At 35.2% G+C, this 17,268-nt stretch overlaps 1 protein-coding gene across 4 annotated transcripts in view; it reads right to left on the bottom strand.

Moving 5' to 3' along the window:
• The window catches only part of PIGU (phosphatidylinositol glycan anchor biosynthesis class U), a 104,243-nt gene that overhangs the window by 60,540 nt on the left and 26,435 nt on the right, over nucleotides 1-17,268 (bottom strand). For all 4 annotated transcript variants that reach the window (XR_012473717.1, XM_074212117.1, XM_074212116.1 and 1 more), the window contains exons 2-4: nucleotides 17,187-17,251; nucleotides 16,063-16,122; nucleotides 5,368-5,430 (exon numbers count right to left, since the gene is read on the bottom strand). Coding sequence is in view for 3 of the 4 variants with exons in the window: in XM_074212117.1 (XP_074068218.1) it covers nucleotides 5,368-5,430; nucleotides 16,063-16,122; nucleotides 17,187-17,251 (188 nt within the window). In the remaining variant the exon portion in view is untranslated. The remainder of the gene's footprint in view (nucleotides 1-5,367; nucleotides 5,431-16,062; nucleotides 16,123-17,186; nucleotides 17,252-17,268) is intronic.

Raw genomic sequence — 17,268 nt, 5'->3', positions numbered from 1 at the left:
AAAAGATAGCCCTGTGGGGCCTCGGCTGCCTGTGCACAGGGCTGTGACTACAGCTCCCTGAGTATCCACAACTGCTGTTTTGTCATTAGCCTGTCACCAGAGGTCTTCAAGGTAAGTTAAATAGTAAGAAGTACAACAGTAACAGTAAAATAATAAGTAATAAAATAGTTAAATAACAAAATAACAAAATTATTGAATAGAAAATTAATAAAATAAAAAAACAATAAAATATTAAAAGAAGTCTTTTGACTCACACATAAATTGGATTTAAGTGAGACAGAGTTATGCAAAGTTGCCAGTCCCAAAAGTCAAAAACAACTGGTGATGGCTCTGAATGGTGTCTTTGGCATCTGAACAAGTTCTAAGCGCACCACAGCACCTACTTCTAGTCCCTTCACAGCCCATTGAAACAAAATGTTTGTATCTGCCCATTTCACTAAAGAAGTCTTCACATGTTTGGGGCAGACAACCCCCCCCAATTCAATGACAGGTTTGAGGAACATTAGTTACCCTCAACATGGTTTAGTTCATCTGTCAAGATAGTTTTATCAAGGTGTGGTTGCTGCATGAGAGTTGGGTGGCAAGTGGACACCAAAGGTAATAAGCAGCTCTAAAAAGGGCTCAGCAGCCTTCAAATCAGAAGTACTAGTCCTTCTTACACATCCCATACATTCTGATGCAGTGAAAAATAAACAGAACTAAAGAGAACTACACAATAACTATAGTAAAATCAACAAAAAACAAATTCCAAAAACAACAATTGGACTCCTATATATTTAATAATCATCTCTATGCTGATAATTTGAAGATCTAAGATCTAGTCCTAACCTCCAGGCTTGCTTCTCAACTGCCTACTAGACATCTTAAACTGAGTAAGTTACTGACTTCTTAGACTTTCCCAAAACTGAATCATCTTTCTTCCCAAATCCTCCCATCCTTACAGACATGGAGGAGAAAGCTAATTAAAATAAAGTCAGAAAATGGAGTAGGGAAGCCTGTGTCATAGGATCTCAGAGTATATTAAGTAATCCAAGTTACAAGTTGACTAGAGAGATAAGAATGCTCTCCTTAATTTCCATCTTCTAGCTTCTCTGGCTTCCTTTAAGGCTCAGCTAAAATCCTACTTTCTGCATTCCCCTTAATGCTAGTGTTATCCTTCTGCTATTATCTCCAAGCAAATCTGTATATATCTTGTTTGTATGTTGTCTCCTCCATTAGACTGTCAGTTCCTTGAAAATGGAGCCAGGATTTTTGAGGAGGGAGTTGTTTTATTTTGCTTATCTTTCTTTTTATGAGCAGCACTTAGGAAATGACTGCTATGTAAAAACAAAGAGGGGAAGGAGAAAATATAAACACAATAGAGAAAAGTCTAAAATTGTAATATATGAGTTTACTAGGGATTTTTAGATGGAGAGAAAAGTCATAAGGTAGATATGACAACTATCCTCTTCAAAAATTCATAGAGATGGGTAGCTAGGTAGGTGGCACAGAGCACTAGACCTGAAGTCAGGAAGACCTGAGTTCAAATCCAGCCTCAGACACTTACCATATTTCCCCATATATAAGACATACCCTTTTTTGAAAAATCTGAGTTCTAAAAACTGGTTCTGAATTTTTTTTTACTTGCATTTCCCATTTTTTTGAGTTTGTTTTTGCAATCATTGTGGAAGATTTTTTACTTGCATTTCCTGCTTTTTCCCACTTGTTATCTTTGCACTCATTGTTTCACATTTGTTACCAGTATATTAAAGTTACATTTTGCCACATTCTACCCAAAAATGGCTCAGAAAAGATTTTTGTACAAAGCTGAATTCAAGTTAAAAGTGATCCAGTTTACACTATTGTTCTATTAGAAATCAGGAGGGATGGAATTTCAGGGAAGCCTGGAAGGATTTGCATGAACTGATGCTGAGTGACATGAACAGAACCAGAAAAACACTGTATATCCTAACAGCAACATAGGGGTGATGTTCAACCTTGAAGGACTCGCTCATTCCATCAGTGCAACAATCGGGGAACAATTTTGGGCTGTCTGCAAAGGAGAGTACCATCTGTATCCAGATAAAGAGCCATGGAGTTTGAACAAAGTTCAAGGACTATTCCCTTTAATTTAGGAAAAAAAAAACAACAGATATTTTATTGTCTGATCTTGTTACCTCTTAGACTTCTTGTCTCCTCCTTAAGGATATGATTTCTCTCTCATCACATTCAATTTGGATCAATGTACAATACAGAAACAAAGTAAAAACTGATAGATTGCTTTCCGTGGGGGGGGGGAGTAAGATTAGGGGGAAAATTGTAAAACTCAAATAATATCTTTAATAAAAATAAATTTAAAAAAAGAGTTGAGGAAGACAACAAAAAAAAGTGATCCAGTTTGCAAAAGTGAATGGAGGGGGCGGCTAGGTGGTGCAGTGGATAGAGCACCAGCCCTGGAGTCAGTAGTACTTGAGTTCAAATCCGACCTCAGAAATTTAATAATTACCTAGCTGTGTGGCCTTGGGTAAGCCACTTAACCCCATTTGCCTTGCAAAAACTTTAAAAAAAGAAGTGAATGAAAATCCTGCCACTAAATGTAAGTTTGGTCCTCCTCCAACTGAGAAAACAATTTGAGACTGGCTATAGGAAGCAGAAACCCTACTGAAGACACCACAGCAGGAGAAGACCATGAGAGGCAAGTCAGCAAAATGGCTTGATTTCAAGAGGTAATTGAAGAAATGGATTGAAGAGCAAAGGGCATTTGGCATTCCTGTATCCACAAAGATGGCTCAGCATGAAGCAAGAAGAATTGCTAAATGAAAAAAAAAAAGTAACTGATTTCAAAGGAGGACACAATTGGTGCTACAGGTTCATGAAATAAAACAGAATGGATTAAGCATGAGTCCACGCAACCAGACTTGCCCAGGGAGTGCTTGTGGCCAACCACAGACTAGAGCACAGGCAGAATAGCAGTCAGAGCCTCTCCTAAGACAGTGCTTCATCATCAAACACAGATAAGGACAAGCAAATGGATAGAAGTTTTGACAATGACAAGTTATATGAATTTTATAAATAAAATTTGAGTTCAATAACTTTATGTGATATATTTTTTTCAAATTTCAGGACTCAAAATTAAGGTGTGTCTTATATATGGTAATGTCCCATATGTGGGGAAATACTGCATCTCTTAAAGCTGTAAGATAGAACAATAGACACCAATAGACATGGTGTTGTGCTGGTTTTGCTTCTGCATAGCTTTTTCTTTGTTATAAAAGTTCTCTAGCAGAAAGATTAGTATAAAAAATTAAAATAATTTAAAAATATTCACACACACACAAACACACCCTTGCATTCATTCCTTTTCTTTTGCTCATCCTGGCCACCATTACATGATTTCACTCTCTCTCAGCTGTACTTTTTTTAAGGTTTTTTTTGGCAAGGCAAATGGGGCTAAGTGGCTTGCCCAAGGCCACACAGCTAGGTAATCATTAAGTGTCTGAGACCGGATTTGAACCCAGGGACTCCTGACTCCAAGGCCGGTGTGCTTTATCCACTATGCCACCTAGCTACTCCTCAGCTGTACTTTTCATTAGCCTTCTGGTCTACCTACTTTAGCCTCAGCCATTCCCAGTGCCGGATATATATAATGCCAATTCATCTTTTTTTTATGCACAAGACCTAACCATAACAGTGCTCTTCTCAAAATCTTCCTTCCAATGGCAACAAGTAATCACCTAACCAAATAAGTTCAGGCACCAACCTACATTTCCAGCCTATACCAAACATTCAAGTTACACTAGATCACTGACTATCTACATTCTTGTATTTTCCTAAAACTGCACCTTTGCTAATCCTATCTCCTATTTATAGAATTTTTTTCTCTCCATCTTCATCTGAGGAAATCATAGATACCTTAGCCAGACAATTTAAGTGCTATCTCTTCCTTTTTTAAAAAAAATTTATTTAATTCATGAATTAAAACAAGTATTTCCAAAATATAGTACAATAAAAATGATGATTGCAATGAAATTTCAAATCTATTATGTACAACTTGCCATTCCTTTCAAATATACAACAAAATTATCACATAAATTTCTTTATTTCTTCCCTTCCCCATCCTCATCCTATCTTAGAGAGAGAGGTACTATTAGGCCTAAATAGGTATCTCTTGATGCTCTTTCTTCTTATTTCCTTTATAGTTAATTTGGGTTAATATTCAAGATAACTTATCACTCAAAATTGTTCTTTTTTTTCCCCAGGCAATGAGGTTAAGTGGCTTCCCCACGACCACACAGCTAGGTAATTATTAAATGTCTAAGGCCGGATTTGAATTCAAGTACTCCTGACTCCAGGGCCAGTGCTCTATCCACTGCGCCACCTAGCTGCCCCTCAAAATTGTTCTTAAAAACAATATTACTGTTTGTAATATTCTCTTGGTTTTGCTCATTTCACTCTTTCTTTCTTTCAAGTCTTTCCATATTTTTCTAAAATAACTGAGCTCCTCATTTCTTATAGCACAGTAGAATTCCATCACAATCATATCACAACTTGTTTAGCCATTCTCCAATCAATGGACAACCCTGCAATTTCCAGTTCTTTGCCACCACAGAGAGAGCTAATATAAACATTTTAGAACATATAGGTTCTTTTCCTTTTTTCTTAATTATCTCTAGATACAGTAGTGATATTGCTGGGTCAAAGGGTATATAGAATTTAATAACACTTTGGATTTAATTCCAGACTGTTCTCCAAAATGATTGGATCATTTCATAATTCTACCAACAATTACTTAGTGACAATGCTAACTCTTCCATGTGGTTACCTGAATAAAAACAATCTTTTCTTTGTCAGTGCTCACAGAGAATTTTGTACTCATCTCTCTTATGCTCACCAAGTTTATATTTTATTACTGTTATTTGTCAGTAGGTCAGATTCTCCCTCCTAAACTCTATAAGAAATGCATGAGAGCTGGAAGTTTTTGTCCATCTTTCCATCTCCAACTCCTAGCATGATGCTTAGAATAGAGATAGCATTTAATAAAGGTTTGTTGAAACTACTGAATGAATAAATTACAGTTATTGTTCATTCTCCCTTGAAAGGTAAAAGCAAAGGTCAAAAAGAGAAGAAGAATTTTAGGACTTATATTAATAGTAATACTGTAGCCCAGTTCATTCAAATCTAAACTTACAAAAGGAGTGTGATACCATGAAATTTTATTAACAGGCTACACAGATTACAGTTGACTTTACTGTAGTTATCAGTAAGGTCTGACAATCACCTTCAGTTTCATTTCCTATGACTTTGATGATAGAAGATTCTTGTACAAAAAGAGAAGAAAAACTAGATGATAAAATACCAAAAGGAACGATTCAGCTACTGACTACTTACCACCACCTTGTTGTAGTCCTGGATTGCAAAATATAGTGCAACTGCAGTAAGTGCATCAGTTACCTACAGAAAGTAAGAAGAAGATTACAAAATGGGACCAAGTCAGAGAGAGATTAGGAAAGGTCTAAAGCTCAAGGGATACATCCCTATCACATATTCTTACCTTGGTCATAAAATTCATGAAACCATGCAGAACTACTGCCTTACTCTTACCTGACTGAGCCCCAAAAATAAATTCACAGAAGCCTATGTTTAATTCCTTTTAAAATAATACTAGGTAAATTAAGTTCCGAGTCCAGCTCAATCTTGCCTCTGAGTCATTTCAAATCCACAAGAGATAATGTGAAATTTAGGGGTCTCCACAAGGTCTTTTTCAAATTAGTCTATTTATATCATTCCCCAATCAATGCAGAATAAGTTAAATAAGATATAGAAGTATCTATACTAAAATGAACCTTCTAAGTACCCACTGGTGAAGATGAATATCCCCAAATGAGCAAGTAAATCAAATGAACAACATTAAGGTCAGCTTTAAAAAAATACAAACTCATTAAGGAGTGTGAATATTTTAATTTCTGTTTTTATACTTATAACCTAATCATGATATTGTCTTATACAAATACTTTATATATATATATATATATATAGAACCAAATTGTTTTCACCTAATTATGATACTGTCTTACACAAAGATAACTTTATAAATATTTGTTGAACCAAAATGTTTTCACCTTTTTTCCTATGCCTAGCAGAATTACATAGAATATGTATAAGGAAAAAGAATAAGCCCAAAATTAGTCTCACAATTCAAGATAATCATAGATTCTTAAAGCAAGGTTATGTAGTCTGGGTTCTATTTCCAATACATTAATAAATATACAGCAGAAGAAGACAGGTCAAATTCACATGGCAAGTAAATCTAGGCAGACCACAACTAGACAATCTTCATTTTAGTTCTAGATACCACATTTCAAAGGGGAACGTTAAAAAAAATGGAATATGTCCAAGAGGATAACTAAAGCAGTGTGAAGATTCAAACCATGTTATACATGAATTGATTATGACTGGGGAGGTTTAAGCCATTTAGTATGGAATATGACTAACATCTTCAAATATCTAGAGTCATACCTGCAAGAGCGATTACCTTAATTCTGCTTGGTTCCAGAAAGTCAAATGAGGAACAATAACTTAGAAATTACAAGGAAGCTAGTAACAGCTTGAGAGAATGAAGAAATGGAATGAAGCAGTTTCATTAGATAATAAGTAACCTATTACTGGAAGTGTTCAAGTAGAAATTGGAATAGCCACTTGTTGCAGATATTTCCTCCATAGGGTACTCAGATGTTAATTACATTCAAAGATTTACCAGTGAAACCAATTAGCAATTAAAATCATACTTGGATTACATACCTTTAAAAGCAACAACCCTAAAACAGAAAAGTATTAAATAAAATATTGCTACTCTGCATAAATGAAGTGGATTGAGGTAGGTAACAGAAACTATAATATAACAAGTCAAAATAAGTTTAATTGCAAATAGTTCAACAGAGAAGAACTGTCACAAAGTTAACTGAAAGGGTAGCTAGGTGGCATACTGGATAGAGTACCACCCTGAAATCAGGAGGACCTAAGTTCAAAACCAGACTCAGACACCTATGTGACCTTGGGCAAGTCACTTAACTCCATTGCCTTAAATAAATTAATAAACGAAGTTAACTGGAAATCAGACAAAGGTACAACAAGAATCCATGTGAGTGCTGGAAAAAGCTAGAACCAATGCTAAAAAATGCTAGGCCTTTCATTAAACAGGAAGTGGATTAAATCTCCAAAAGCTCTAAAAATAGTTCAATAAAACACAGTTCAGTTCAGTTTACTCTATTCCATCCATTTTAAAGACTAATCTAGTCAGAGTAAATCACTAGCAAGAAATATAATAGAGGGGCAGCTAGGTGGCGCAGTGGATAGAGCACTGGCCCTGGAGTCAGAAGTACCTGAGTTCAAATTTGACCTCAGACACTTAATAATTACCTAGCTGTGTGGCCTTGGGCAAGCCACTTAACCCCATTTTCCTTGCAAAAGCCTAAAAAATACACACACACACACACACAATAGAAACACCAGAAAAGATTCCCTCTAATTTCTGAGGAACAAATGCTAATACCATCTATATTCAGATCACAAAAAATATTAGTAACAGTACTGATAAGGGACACTGTTAAAAGTGTTGCTGATATCAACGTCCTGTTAGTAATAACAATTAGTTATTGTGCTGTAGACAATATTTAGAGGCATTGTGGAGTAAAGGAGAAAGCATTGGACTTCATTGTGTTCTAGATTAGACCTGGAAGGGACCACAAAGACCATCTATCCAATCCAAAGAATCTGAACTTTTTTTAATATCATGGATCCCTTGGGGCAGCTAGGTGGCACAGTGGATAGAGCACTGGCTCTGGAGTCAGGAGTATCTGAGTTCAAATCTGGCCTCAGACACTTAATAATTACCTAGCTGTGTGGCCTGGGGTAAGCCACTTAACCCAAATGTCTTGCAAAAACTAAATATGTGTGTGTGTATATGTGTGTGTGTGTGTGTGTGTGTGTGTGTGTGTGTGTATGTATGTATGTATCATGGATCCATCCCATGGTAATTTAGAAAGCTTCTCAGAAAAATTTTGGCTTTTACATAACTATAGGTATATATATTCATATACATTTATATGTATATGTGTATGTGTGTATTTATTTTCTTCTCCCCAATTACATATAAAAACTTTTAAGATTTTGAGTTCAAAAATCTCTCCTTTCCTCCCTTCAAGTCCATCACTGAGAAGGCAAACAGTTTGATAAAGGTTATACATATGCACTCATGCAAAACATATTTCCATACTAGTCACATCATTAAAAGAAAACAGACAAAAGAAAATTAAAAAATAAAAATATGCTTCAATCTGTATTCAGATCCATCAGATGTTTCTCTGGAAGTGGATAGCATTTTTTTTACCATAAAAACTTCAGAATTATTTTAGATTATTTTATTACTGAGAATAGCTAAGTCATCACAGTAGATCATCGTACATTATTGCTGTCACTATGTACAATGCTCTCTTGGTTCCACTCATTTCAGTTTGCATCAGTGCATATAAGCCTTTCCATTCTTACAGCACAATAGTACTCCAGCTCAATCATATAACACAACTTGTTCAGTCATTCCCCAGTTTATAGGCATTTCCTCAGTTTCTTCTACTTTGCATCTACAAAAAGAGTTGCTAAAAATGGTTTTGTATGGGTCCTTTTCCTTTTTCTTTCATCTCTCTGAGGTATGAAATTAATTATGGTATTGCTGGATCAAAAGGTATGCTTAGTTTTATCACTCTTTTGGCATAGTTCCAAATTGTTCTCCAGAATAGCCAGATCAATTCACAACTCCACTAACAGTGCATTAGTGCCTCAATCTTTCCACATCCCCTCCCAACATTTGTCATTTTCATTTTCTGTCATATTACCCAATCTGATATGTGTGGACTGGTACCTTAGAGTTATTTTAATTTGCATTTCTCTAATCCATAGTGATCTGGAGCATTTTTCTCACATAACTATAGGTAACTTTGATTACTTTGTCTGAAAACTATCTGTTCATATCTTCTGATCATTTATCAACTGGGGAAGGGATCTTATTTTGATAAATTTGACTCAGTTTTCTAATAATTGAGAAATGAAGCCTTCATCAGAGAAATTAGCCATAAATACTTTTTTCATAGTAATGATTGCTGTGTACTTCCCTCCATACTATTTCCTCCCATTTATCCTACTCTCTCCTTTCATCTTGTCCCTCAACTGTTTTGCTTTTGACTACCATCTCTCCCAATCTACTTTCCCTTCCATCAGTCCCCCCTTTCTCTTAGCCCCCTTCTCCTCTCTCTTTTCCAAAGAGTAAGATAGATTTCTTTATCCCAATGATTATGTTATTCCCTCTTTGAGTCAATTACAATGACAGTAAGATTCAAATACTTTCCTTCACCTCTGCCAACTTCCCCTCCAATGTAGAAATAATTACCTTTCTTACCTTTCTACCTTTCCCTTTCCCCTTCTCCCAGTATATTCCTCATTATCACTACTTAATTTTACTTTTTTTAGATATTACCTCATAATATTCAATTCACACCTAGGCCCTCTGACTATACATAATGCCGTAAAAATGAGGAAATTCTTAGGAGTTACAAAATATCACCTTCCTGTGTGGCAATATAAACAGTTTAACCTTATTGAATCCCTTATGGACTCTCTTTCCTGTTTACCTTTTTATGCTTCTCTTAAGTCTTTTGTTTAACTATCAGGTTTTCTATTCAGCTTTGGTCTTTTAATTTGGAAAGCTTAAAAATCTCTCTATTTCATTAAATTTCCCTTTTTTCCCCTAAAGTTTTGTTGGGTAGGTGACTCTTGCTTCTAATCCTAGCTCTTTTTCCTTCCAGAATATCATGTTCTAAGTCATTCAATCTTTTAATGAAGAAGTAGCTAAATTCTGTTTTATCTTAACTGTGGTTCTGTGATATCTGAACTGTTTGTTTCTAGCTACTTGCAACATTTTCTCCTTGACCTGAAAGTGCTGCAATGAGATTATAATGTTCCTAGGAGTTTCATTTTGGGATCTTTTTCAATGAGATAGTGAATTCTTTCAATTTCTATTTCACCCTCTTGATTCTAAAATATCAGGGTAGCTTTCCTTGATAAATTATTTTTAAGTGATATTTTATTTCATTTTTCCAATTATATATTATGAAAGTTTTTCAACATTCATCAACATGCATATGCTATTTTTTAAGTTACACAGTTTCCTTCTAACCTCCCTTCTCATCCCCCTCCCCTCAGCAGTAAACAATCAAGTGAATATTGTTAAACATGTTTACAGATTAGTCATTTTCTGTATGAGGAATTAGGATTAAGGAAAAAGAAAGAAAATCATGAGGTAGAAAAGAAATACATAAGAGAAATTTTTTAAAAGTGAATGTATGCCCTACCAATCAAAATTCCAAAAAAAAATTACTTTAACAAGTTAGAAAAAGTTGTAAGTAAATTCATATGGAGAAATAAAAAGTCAAGAATTGCCAGGAGCTCAATGAAAAAAAGTGTAAAAGAAGGTGGCTTAGCCCTACCTGATCTAAAATTATATTATCAAGCATCAGTCATCAAAATTGTTTGGTATTGGCTAAGAAAGAGAGTGGTGGACCAGTGGAATAGACTAGGTGCAAAAGCAGGAGACCATTATAGTAATCTGCTGTTTGATAAACCCAAAGAGTCCAGCCATTGGGATAAAAACTCCCTCTTTGATAAAAATTGCTGGGATAATTGGAAGTTAGTAAGGAAGAAACTTAGATTAGACCAACACCTCACACCCTTTACCAAGATAAGATCCAAATGGTTACAGGACATAGACATAAAAAAACAATACTATAAGCAAATTAGAAGATCAAGGACTAGTCTACCTGTCAGATCTATGGAAAGGGGAGCAGTTTATGACTAAGGAATAGTTGGAGAACATCACCAAAAACCAATTAGATGATTTCAATTACATTAAATTAAAAAAGCTTTTGCACAGATAAAACCAATGTAACCAAGATCTAAAGAAACGTAGTAAATTGGGAAACAATCTTTACAGCTAATGATTCTGACAAAGGAATCATTTCTAAAATATACAGAGAACTGAGTCATATTTTTAAAACAAAAAGCCATTCCCCAATGGACAAATGGTCAAAGGATATGCAAAGGCAATTTACAGATGAGGAGATCAAAGTAATCCATAGCCATATGAAAAATGCTCTAAATAATTAATTATTAGAGAAATGCAAATTAAAGCTTCTCTGAGGTACCACCTCACACCTCTCAGATTGGCCAATATGACCAGGAAGGATAATGATCATTGTTGGAAGGGATGTGGGAAATCTGGGACACTATTACACTGTTGGTGGAGCTGTGAACTCATCCAACCCTTCTGGAGAGCTATTTGGAACTATGCCCAAAGGGCAACAAAAATGTGCATACCCTTTGACCCAGCAATACCACTACTGGGTCTATACCCTGAAGAGATGAGGAAAAAGGGTAAAAACATTACTTGTACAAAAATATTTATAGCAGCCCTGTTTGTGGTGGCAAAGAATTGGAAATCCAGTAAATGTCCTTCAATTGGGGAATGGTTTAGCAAACTGTGGTATATGTATGTCATGGAACACTATTGTTCTATTAGAAACCAGGAGGGACGGGGTTTCAGGGAAACCTGGAGGGATCTGCATGAACTGATGCTGAGTGAGATGAACAGAACCAGAAAAACACTGTACACCCTAACAGCAACAAGGGAGTGACATTCAACCTTGAAGGACTTGCTCATTCCATCAGTGCAACAATCGGGAACAATTTTGGGCTGTCTGCAAAGGAGAGTGCCATCTGTATCCAGATAAGGAGCTGTGGAGTTTGAACAAAGTGCAAGGACTATTCCCTTTAATTTAGAAAAAAAACAGATATCTTATTGTCTGATCTTATTACCTTTTAAGACTTCTCTTTAAGGATATGATTTCTCTCTCATCACACCCAATTTGGATCAAGGTACAACATGGAAACAAAGTAAAGACTGACAGAGTGCTTTCTGTGGGGGGGTAGGGGAGGGAAGCAAGATTGGGGGAAAATTGTAAAACTCAAATAATATCTTTAATAAAAATAAATTTAAAAAAATAAAAGTGAATGTAGTGTTCATTCAGATTCTGTAGGGGTTTTTTGTTTTTCTTCCTCTGGAAGGGGATAGCATTGTCCATACCCAGTCTCCTAGGTTGCCCAAGTTCTCTGACTGTTGAAAGGAACTGCATACATCCTTGATAAGTTTTTTTTTTTTAGGTCTTTTTGCAAGGCAAATGGGGTTAAGTGGCTTGGCCAAGGCCACACAGCTAGGTAATTATTAAGTGTCTGAGGCCAGATTTGAACTCAGGTACTCCTGACTCCAGGGCTGGTGCTCTTATCCACTGCACCACCTAGCTGCCCCAATAAATTCTCGAAGATGATTTTTTTGTTCATGATTTCCAACTAGTTCAATAATTCTTTTTTTTTTAAGTTTTTGCAAGGCAATGGGGTTAAGTGGCTTGCCCAAGGCCACATGGCTAGGTAATTATTAAGTGTCTGAGGCCGAATTTGAACTCAGTACTCCTGACTCCAGGGCCAGTGCTCTATCCACTGCGCCACCTAGCTGCCCCCTAGTTCAATAATTCTTAAGTTACCTCTCCTCAATCTATTTTCCAGGTCAGCTGGTTTTCAAATGAGATATTTCACATTTTTTGAATTTTTTTTAAAATTGTTTTATTGTATCCTGATGCCTCATGGAGTCATTAGCTTCCACTTACTCAATTCTATTTTAAAGGAATTATTTTCTTCAGTGAACTTTTGTACTTCCTCTTAGATTTAGTCAATTTTAAGGGTTCACCTTAGTAAATTTTTTGTAAATTCTTTTCCATTTGGCCAAAACTCTATTTAAAAGTGTTATTTTCTTCAATTTTATTGTATCACTCTCATTTATCTTCCCACTCTCACTTCTCTTTCCTCTTATTACTTGATTTGCAAAATCCTTTTTGAGTTCTTCCATAGCCTGAGACCATTTCATATGAATGTAGCAGTTCTGACTTCGTTGTATTCTAAATTTGTTATCTTGATCTTTCCAGTTAGACATTTTTTGGTTGCTTGCTCATTTTTCCAACCTGTTTCTTGACTTTTAACTTTATCTGTTAAAATTGAGCTCTGCTTCTGAAGTGGAGGCAGCACTGCCCCAAGATTCAGGTTTTTAATGCAGCTATTTTCAGAGCTAGGGAAGGGGGTGATCTATACGTTTCCAGTTTTCCATGGGAAGCATGATCTAAGGAGAAGTATGTTTACTTCTCTCCAGTTCTGTGCTCTGAGTTATGAGTGTCCACAAGTCCTCTTTTCTGCCCTAGAATTGTGACCAGGGTCCCTACTCTCCTATGGCCACAAACTCTAGTATGCTGGTGCTTCTCCTTCTCCTTACCTGGGATCTATGTCCCAGATCCAAGTATGGACAATGCAATAGAGTCCTGCACTGCCAGGAAAGAAAGCCCTCTAATCTCTTTCTAACTAAAGCTGTCTAACCCCTTACCTTCTGTGAGCTGAGAGTTACAGGAGTCTCAGGTGCTGAATTAATTCAGGCCCCCCACCCACCCACCCAAGGCCTGATCCTAGAGTTTGCTGGAGTGCAGCCTGTGCTGTTCTGTACTCCACTTTCACCCCATTCAACAGATCTTTCCTGCTGACCTTCTGAGTTGTCTTGGTCTAGAACTCACTTTTGTGGTTTCTGCCATGCCAGAATTCATTTTGAGAATGATTTAAAGTTGTTTGGAGGAAAACTGAGAAGAGTTCAGGCAAGTCCCTGTCTTTGCCTTCTTGGCTCCTCCCCCTACCAAGAATGTTTTTAAATGTAAAAAATTAAATACATAGAATTACAACAGAAATCAACTATATTGAAATATTTACCAAATTTTTTTTTTGTTCAAACCCCAGATCAAGAACCTCTAATCACTTAGTTCAACTCTCATTTGTTAGGTGAAGAAGCTATAGCCCAGAGAGGTTAAGTAACTAGACCAAAGTCACATAAGTAGTAAAATGAGATCATGAAGGTCTTAAATCAGAAGGTCTATGTTTAGGTCCCAGCTTTGCCAAAGATTCTTAAACTTGATCATGATGCTTAATTTATAGAAGATCTATAGTTTCCTCATGTATAAATGGTCATATCAACATCTGATCTATCATTTCTAAGGATCAAAGAAGGTCAATATATATATAATAAACTCTGTGACTGCAAAGTACAGCATATCATATATATTAAACTATACTGAACTTCTGTTTAATATGTTAGATTTTTCTGAAGATTAAGTAACAAACATGAGAAAATGACACCTTCTCCATAAAGAACTTTCCCTCATTTGCACTCACAAATGCTCCCTCATATAATTTCATAGCATCTTCTGTTGCTTTTATGAATTTGCATTGTTCTAATTGACATTATATCTATCTGTGTATGTCTTATCTCTTTCCTAAAAGACTGAAAGTCTCATAACAATATGGAATGTATTAATTCATCTTTCTACTGCACTTTAAAGAATGAGAGGGGAAGAACAAAGAAAATTTCCTTTACGTATTTCAGTATCTATATAACATTTTACTTCTTATAAAGTACTTCTGGTATATTATCTCACTTAATCTATGTCAAAAAATCCTATGGAAAATCCTATGGAAGTTACAGAGATGTCTTTTCATTGAGGGCCAGTTAAATAGCTTTCTAAAAAGGCCCTATCATTTAATAACCCTCAGAGGAGAGAATTAAATACAGGTCTTCTGACTCTGAAAACAAAGTGTCTTTTTCACCCCACTATATTCCTCCCCATCTATTTAGTCAGAAATTTTGGAAAATACTCCTTGCTTCCATAATGCTTTATCATTCTAAGAATTAACATACATCAGAATCTAAGGCTATATAAACTATTACAATCAAGACAAGTTCTAATAGATTCTACAAACATTTTAACAATGTTTACTCTTTAAAAGCAGATTACTTAAAAACAAGAGATATAGAGCATTGTGAAATATAAAATAGATAGTTTTGATTACATTTAATAGTTGTATAAATATGACCAGTGCAGCCACGATTAGAAGAAAGGTAGAAAATTGGAGAAAAAAATTTATGAGTTTCTCAGATAAAGGTCTCATATCTCAAATATATGGAAAATTCTGTCAAAATTTGTAAGAATTTCAGTCCTTTGCCAATTAATAAATGATCAAAGAATATGAACAGGTAGTTTTTTAATGAAGAAATCAAAACCATATACAGTCATATAAAAAAATTCTATAGATCATTACTGATTAAAGAAATGCAAACTAAAACAACTTTGATTTAACATCATACAGCTATCGGGCTAGTTACAATGACAGAAGGGGAGCATGACAAATGTTAGAGGGGACAGGGAAAAATTAGGACATTAATTAACATTTTATGAAATTGTGAACTAATCCAACTATTTTACAGAGCAATCTATCTAGAGCTATGCCCAAAAAGTTATAAAAATTGTGTATATAGTCTTTGACCCAACATACTACCACTAGGTCTATTTCTCAAGGTCATCAGGAAAAAGGAAAAAAGCCCATGTGTTCTAAAATGTTTATAACTACTCACTTTGTTGGGGCAAAAAAAACTAGAAATTAAGGGAATGCCCATCAATTGGGGAATGGCTAAACAAGTTATAAAAAAGTTATAATATATGATTGTGATGGAATACTACTGTGTGGTAAGAATTGATCAGCTGGCTGATTTCAGAAAAACATGGAAAGACTTGCATGAAATAATGAAAAGTGAAAAAAATGGAAACATGAGAGCATTTATACAGTTATAGAAATATTGTTCTAAGCACAACCACGATATTGTGAGTACTATAAATATTCAACTCAATTACAAAGGACCTATAAAGGAAAATGCTATTCACTTTCAGAAGAAAGAACTGATTAAAAGTAAGTATGCACAGTATGTTTTCACATATATTTATAAATTTGTGTCAAAGGTAGCCTTCTCTAATTCGAGAAGGGGAGAAAGGGATGGAAACATTTGGGAACTTAAAAAATAACAAAAAAATTAATTTAATTTTTTAAAAGTAGACTACTTACCATAAATACCAACTCTGCATGGTCAATCAGGAAATGGAAAAGATATATTATTAGCGGTGTCTACAAGATAAAAACAAAAAAATTTAAGCCAAATCCCATACAATCAAAAGAAACAACTAGAATAAAATAATTTCCAAAACAACCCCCAAACTGCAACTTATTACAACCTACATCAAGGGAAAAAGTGCCCAAACAAATAAAACCATAGAATTATCTAAATATTAACCATAGAATTTTAACTGCTTACATCTACACTATTTTTTATCATTACAAAGTGTTAATCTATTATCTTTTCACAAGCTTGATGTAACTAATGCAAGAATATCCTTATTTTACATAGATTAAAAAGTTAAGTAACAGCCTAGACTGTTGTAGAGTCAAGCTTCATACTCAAGTGCCTTGAGTCCAATTATCTTAACCCCTATACCATGCTGTACTCGCTAGTGAGACCTAAGAGTACAACAACATTTATTTCTCAATTTATCCAGATGAATATTTGTACTGTGGACCTAGAAACAAGATCTGGGAAGACAATATAATAATAATACTGTCAAGAAAGGAACTTTGTAGAAGTCTTTCTATATTCCCAAATAACCTCTCTGGACATATTTCCCATGGCCAAGATCTGTTTCTTCAATTTATACAGCAACCATTTCCAACACAACTATGATATCACTCTCATATGATGAGAACTTCAAAACCAGGATCATTTCTTTTTTTTTAAGATTTTATTTATTTTAAGTTTTACAATTTTCCCCCTAATATTACTTCCCTCCCTCCACCCCCCCACAGAAGGCAATCTGAACAGGATTATTTCTTTTCTTTTCTTTTCTTTTTTAAGATTTTTGCAAGGCAATGGGGTTAAGTAGCTTGCCCAAGGCCACACAGCTAAGTAATTATTAAAGTGTCTGAGGTCGGATTTGAACTCAGGTACTCCTGACTCTAGGGCCTATGCTCTACCCACTGCGCCACCTAGCCACCCTGAAAAGGATTATTTCTTAAATGATTTTTCAAAGAATATTTTAAGCTAACTAGTAGTCAGTGTTTAAAAATTGTTAGACTTTGTGTGAGTAGCAATAAAATATTTTTAATACATGGAAAAGAAAGAGAACATTAATACTTACTTCATGAAAAACTGCTCCAGAATAGGGAGACACTCCCAAATCCAATAGAGAGAGTCCTTCGACCACTGTAAAGACAAACCAA

This window comes from Macrotis lagotis, chromosome 1, assembly GCF_037893015.1.
Source record: "Macrotis lagotis isolate mMagLag1 chromosome 1, bilby.v1.9.chrom.fasta, whole genome shotgun sequence".
NCBI lineage: Eukaryota > Metazoa > Chordata > Mammalia > Peramelemorphia > Peramelidae > Macrotis > Macrotis lagotis.
Note: the sequence above shows the minus strand (reverse complement) of the source record. Positions and strands in the feature narration are given on the sequence as shown.